Genomic DNA, 6,486 nt, shown 5'->3' on the forward strand with positions numbered 1-6,486 from the left:
TGAAATCATTTTTTAAATGTTAGGCACTAGCAGTATATACAAATATTTAATGTAATTAATGCCATAATTTAAATACTTTCATTTCCATCATAAACACAGAAGTATAAAAATGTGTTTCAATCGCTCAGATTGCATTTTTATTAAACACACATATATACAAAAAAAAAAGGAACAGATCAAAAAATAATGACTTCTCATTTTAAAACATCCCTGACTTCCATTCAGAAATTCTCCACCAGGCAAGCAGAAACTTTGTTCCCGAAGTAAAGCAGCATGGTTGGGAATGGGGAAGGCAATGCCCATTTGCATTTCCGGGCCCTTATCCACACAAGAGTCCCATGCCAGAAAGGACTCCCATTTTGCAGAGGATGCTGCCCAACCAAGCCTTTATTTGAGAAAGCAGAGGAGCATCTCTCCATAGGTTAACTGAAACTTTAGGTATGACACTGATAAGAAGTTAAGGAGCTGGACTCTGGAAGACATTTCTAAAAAAGCTTTCTTTGGTAAACATTAGACAGAGTAGTATTGAATTAGAATGAAAGAAAAAACTTAAACAAAAACATGTCAAAATGTTTCTGTAAAAGAGTAGATGGTATAAAAGAGGAAGTTATTGTATAGCTTAGCAACCTCTTATCATATTTCTATTCCCTCAGTTCCTAAACTATTGTATGGCAATTTTCAGTCTTGTCCATGGATCATCAGATCAATGACAATCTCAAAATTTTACCAGTGGCATTTGAATCTGAAATTTAAATTTTTTCTGAGCAGGAGAATTTGTGAGGTAGGAAAAGAGCTAACTTTAAAGAACTGTCAAACTTATCAGAATTATCCTAGGAAAATCATAAGATTCTACCTGCACTCTTCAAGTCACTTGTCGTCAGTGCTTTAATTTGTAAAACATAATCAAATAGCATGTAATTAGGAACACTGCATCAAATCACAATCTCTGCAATACTCCATAATTATAATAAAATGTTTTTTATTCAGTCTATTCTACACTCGTGACCTTTTTAAAATAAATCTGTACATCTGAAAATGTTTAGTAATTGTGCAGTAAAGAGCAACTGATCATTCTTAATTGAGTTTCAAATGTGCTGCTTCACACAGCTGCACACACATGTGTATTAACCTAATTGTTAGTTGCACCTGTTCCAAGTTACCAATATTTCATAAAGCACATGGCAAAAAATGACATTTTCAAGTGTTAATCTGTTGAATGTAAATCTAGACTTTCTTTCAATAGTTTATGACACATACGCTTTGTTCCACATAGGAGTCTGATGTACAAAAATGTGGGCGATTTTGAGCTTCCTTACTTGAAAACAAAGCTGTCTTTTCAATCTAAAATAAGTTATGTTCTTCCATATTATAATTGAGTGATTTTTTTTCACTGAGAACTAGCAGAGTAATTTTTTTCAACATTTATATAAAGTACTCTTTGAGTCAACCAAACATTGGGAGAAAAAAAAAAGCTAAACTATTTCACAAGCTGCTGAAAGTTGTAAATAAGAAGTTAAACTGTTCTTGTCCTATACTTCAAATCCACTGCTGCAAATGCAGTGATGATTTTTGTTACTATCAGAAATCTTCAGTTTCTGAGCATTAAGTACAGCAATGATAAAAAGAAAATTACCTTCTTGAGATTATGAGCTTAAACTCTGGATTCTGCACATGGAGCAAATCTGTTTCCAGAGATCGCACCCCTTTTTGTAGAAATCACCCTAAAATCTGAAGCTGGCATAACTATACAGCTCAAAGATTTCAATTTGTGATATATAGGCACAGTTTTTCATAAGATAAAAGCTTAGTTTTTAACTTTTATGGTATGGAGTTCCAATTTCTTGTGTTATTAACTGATTTTTCTGAGTTATTTTTGAGTGTTTATACTTGTAGTTTGTCAAACATTAAATTAAAAGCACATTTTAATAGAATTAAAAATCAAAGACATAAAATCTTGATTGATGAATTTCTGTGGATCATTTGTCTCTGTACTTCACTTGTTAAATGGTCAGAACTCTTTGTCTGCACTAAAGTAATCTGATGAATGAGACCCCTATCTCCATAATGCAAAAGTTGCATCTTCCTTTTCTAAGGTTACTTGCAAATTGATGTACATATACATATTAAATTGATGGTACATATGATTTGTTATTTAAGTTTAATTAAAAAACAAATATTCTGCTTTCAGGACTTGAGACTAATGCTTTCAAAACGTTAAAAAATTTCATCTGAAACTATGTTTCTCCTTCAATTAATTTTGAAAAACCAGTTTCTTTTTTCTGTACAGCTACAAAACAAAGATGCCCAAATATTACAAAAACACACACTAGACACTTCAGCAGTGAAAAAAACTGAGTGAACTTTTGTTTCAGTCAATGGGACACTAGTCATAAGTCAGTGAACAAAACTGATATATTTTGAGGAATGATTTTTACTCAAATAGCTTAAAGATGCACAAAGTTTATATAATAGTCTATAAAAAATAAAAAACATGTACTTCCACCTATTCTTTTATTGCAGTGCTTTAAAAAATAATTTTCAAAAGAACTATTTTGCTCAAAATTAAATAATATGTTCTTAAGAAGCAGCAATTACCAAGGACCCTGAAGTCCTTTAAGGTTTGATCACTTCACCTTATCAAAATAAATGGATTTTCTTTGTTCTTTGCTTTTTTTTCCTGCATCTGCATTAACATGGCTGCTAATTATATTAGCCTGGTGGCACCTAAAGTGTGAATAGGAAAAATCACATGATTCTTATAAAATATAAAATACTCCTTATGATTCAAATGTATGCTTGCTTCAAATGAACATACCTGTACTAGTGCTACCTCTATTCTGTTAGCAAACTTAGCTATGGTTCAGAATTTGTTTTAAAGTGATTCTGCACTTGTCCAATACACCACTGCATGTATCCAAGTACACAGGCACTCATACACACACACATATGCACAAAGAAATCTCCAGCTTTATCATGCTGCTTTGTGTATTTAGCTTCCACATTCGTTTATTTATGTGTTTTTTTCCTAAAATTGTTCAAGTTCTTGAGAAGTTTGTGTTCACCACGCAAAATGTCATCTGATCTAGGTACATACACTTACTACAGTAATAAAGCCGCACGACATTAAATGCTTAAAAGTTATATCACATTTTCAAATTGAAAAGAGCATAAGATGCTCTACCCACTCACTTGTTCTGTTTTATGCTTTTATGATGTGAATCAGTAAAATCTTATCTGAATCATATATAAAAATAAGAATGTTTTGAAAATGTTTACACAATCTGGAATATTTGGCCTGTATGGGTGGTTTAACAAAGTAAACTTCATTGTACTAGTAGACATTCATTAAGAGCAAAATTTCATTTTTACAAAACTAATATGAATCTGTGGTAGAGAAAAATAAATTGATTTATACATCATTGAGAAAAATATAACATTCTTAAAATTATATTTATAGTCCTATTTTCACAGGTCAAAGTAGACATCATCAGCTAACTTTCATGGGAAAGAAAAACAGCCTGATACAATCCATTACAAATATACCTCTTCAGCTAAATATTAAACAGAACAATAACAAACACTCGTGGATTTCAAAATGAATGATAAACATTGGGAAAAAAAAACTTCAGGAATTCTTCTATCAGTTTTAACTGCACATCCTGGATCTTTCAAACACTTTTTACTGATTGGACTTGAAAACATCTCCTCCTGTCTTTCAGTCCTTTCAGCCTTTATGAAACAACTGTTGGAAATGTGGGTGACTATTCACATTAATTTATACTTTGTAAAGAAAGCTATTGATGATGCGTAAGCAAGAACCTCCTACCTCAAATTAACCACTTAAAGGTGGTATAATTTTCACCTCTACACTGTCTCCTCAGCCCCTCCTTCCATCACCCTTAGGGAACTGAAATTCAGAGACATGACGTTTTCCATTATTGGTTCCTTGCCTCTGCAACTGTATGACATTCCTCAAAAAGTACATATAATTCTCCATCCTATGGGATCAGACAACAGTAGCTATTTCAGGAGCAGTATCATACATAATGTAAGACAGACTATTTTTTTCTTGGAATTGTTTGTAATAATTGTGATTTAAATGTTACTGGTTCAGTCGATGGCAATGGTGTTGCTGAGTTCATCAAAGTCGTTCTCTTCAATCTACATACTTTTAAAACTCAATGTGGCTTCTAGATCAAACTGATGTAAGAATACTATTTAGCCAAAATAGTGGGTTTTCAGAGCATTGTGATTCTAAGACAACATATTCCTCGAAAAATAACACATATCAATGAAGAAACAAAGACACTGTAAAATTAATACATAGAGGAAAAGTCAGAAATTCTATATTTCTCTGTTTAACACCTGTATATTAAAATGTATGTGATAATCACGTTGTTATATTAATAGGAATGCAAAGCATAAAAGAACAAGAGCTACATCTTGCTTTGCTTAAAGAAATTAAAGACAACAAGTTTAACCCGCACCTGCCAAACTGTCTTTGGAGGGACAGAAATAGGTAGGGGCGGAAAGGATCACCTCTCCTGTACCCTACAGTGCGTCTCCCTGAAATAATTTTAAATATAGGCAATATATCTGACACCTTCTCTCTTTAAATTTTTCTTCCACTCTAATCAATGGCAGATCCTTTACTGCACTCCCCTGCCCACTATCTCAAAGGCACATTACAGAATAAGAGGACCCAAGTGTCACTTACCAGTTGCATGCCACAGATAAAGATAAGCGTGCACCTGCCACTGCAATAACCCATGGTTTCCGAGACCCCTGCCACAGCCAGACTGTCCCACGTCGGCCACCGTCGAGCCCCCACTTTATCCAATCAGATCGCGGGGAAGGACAGGCAAACCTGCCGAGGGCTCGGGGGCTCCGGGCTGCCACTGCCAACGTCCTGGGAAGTGACAGGCATTAGGACCTGCTGGCGCGGCGGCGGCGGCGGCGGCAGCAGCTCCAGCCGCGCCCGCCACACATACCTTCACTCGCTGGGTGCACACGCCGCGCCGCGGGCAGCACCGCCTGCGGAGACGCGCCCTGGGCCCGCAGGGGCAGCAGCGGCAGCCTGGCAGCGCCGCCGCGCCCTCGGGCATCTGGCCCCCGAAGTTTCGCCCCCGCCGCTCGCCGTGCCGGCTCGCCCCACGCCCCCAGCGCGGCCGCCGCCCGACGCGCGCTCGCCCCACACTCTCGGCGCGCCGGCTCCGGGGGCGGCTGAAGCGCGCGCGGGGCGCTGCCCGCCTCCCTGCGCCGCCCGCGGCTCCTCTGCGCCCGGCGTTGCGGGGCCCGGCAGGCGGGGGTGGGGCGCGGTCGGGGCGGGGGTGGCCGGGCTCCGCGGTCCCCGGCGGCAGCAACCGCGGCGTTGCAGAGCTCAGTGATGCCGGGTTCGCGCCGCGTCCCTGCAGCGGAGCTGCCCCTCCCCTCGCCCAGATGTGTTAATCCTCTTCCTCCAACAAATCCTTCAACCTGCGCCCCGCCGCCCCCTCCCAAGTCGTTAACTTCTCCAAGATCTGCCAGGGTTGCAGACCGGGCGGCTGCTGGCGTGATGTCTAGGCGGGAAGAGCAGCGGCTTCGGCGGTGGTAGCGGTGGGCACCAGGGGGGCTCAGGACGAGGAGTCTGGGTGGCATGACCGTGTCTTGCTTGGCTGGTGTCGGTCTTGCTCCTACAGCCGAGCCAGCACTAGGCGCGAGAGAGCTGCGTGAGCGTGTGTGTACGCGCCTGGGGGAGAAGGGACCAAAAGGGTTAGGGAAGGGGGATGGGATGATGAAACAAGGGGGCAATGGAGGCATCCTGACCCGCCAAAAAGCCCGAGTGGCACAGAGGCCGGAGGAAGCGAGACAGCGGCGGCCAACCCATTGGCAGGTGCCGGATACTCGGCTTTCCAAGATCTGAAGGGCCAGAGCGTGGAGTTAACGGAGCGGACGGTAGTTGGGAAAAGGGAGCGAGTTGCTGCTGGAGTTGAGAAATTTGGGAAATCCCAGAAAACAGGCGCAATAAGTTGCTGTGTCTCCTTTAAACTGTTTTCACTCAAAAATGTAAAGGATCAGAGACCATTTTTATTAGCACCTATTACTGAAGCCTTAAGGACCGTCCCGGCCTGTTGTGCATCTGTTCGTGTTACACCAGCACCGCTGCAGAGCGCGGCCCGAAGCTGTGCAGCTACTACCCTTACCCGCAGACGCGGTTCGGAGCCCGCTGCTGCCATCTGCCGGTGGAAACGAAAGAGCGAAATAGGCTGGCCCTGCTGACTGCCCCTGGGGCCTGGATGTTTAGCATACTAGTACCAAGTTTCTTTCATTGCTGCAGGCACCTACTAAAGGCATTCCTAATTTTGCTAGGAAGTGAAGACTTGGTGTCATGATCCCCTAGGGAACTGAGTCGTTGGAATGAAGTGCAGCAAGTCAAGAGAACAGACCTTAATAGAAACCATCCTCCCAGTGCCCCTTTTAGGAGATTAAGACTGATGAAACTGCATC

General features: G+C 41.1%; 1 protein-coding gene across 3 annotated transcripts in view; it reads right to left on the bottom strand.

Moving 5' to 3' along the window:
* Nkain2 (sodium/potassium transporting ATPase interacting 2) overlaps positions 1-5,140 on the bottom strand; it is a 954,384-nt gene extending 949,244 nt beyond the window's left edge. For 2 of the 3 annotated variants that reach the window (XM_078019252.1, XM_078019254.1), the window contains exon 1: positions 4,718-5,140. In XM_078019252.1, the coding sequence (XP_077875378.1) occupies positions 4,718-4,771 (54 nt within the window). In that variant the 5' untranslated portion in view covers positions 4,772-5,140. The remainder of the gene's footprint in view (positions 1-4,717) is intronic. The other variant, XM_078019253.1, reaches the window with a different exon arrangement.
* Positions 5,141-6,486: the final 1,346 nt, after the last annotated feature.

This window comes from Ictidomys tridecemlineatus, chromosome 8, assembly GCF_052094955.1.
Source record: "Ictidomys tridecemlineatus isolate mIctTri1 chromosome 8, mIctTri1.hap1, whole genome shotgun sequence".
NCBI lineage: Eukaryota > Metazoa > Chordata > Mammalia > Rodentia > Sciuridae > Ictidomys > Ictidomys tridecemlineatus.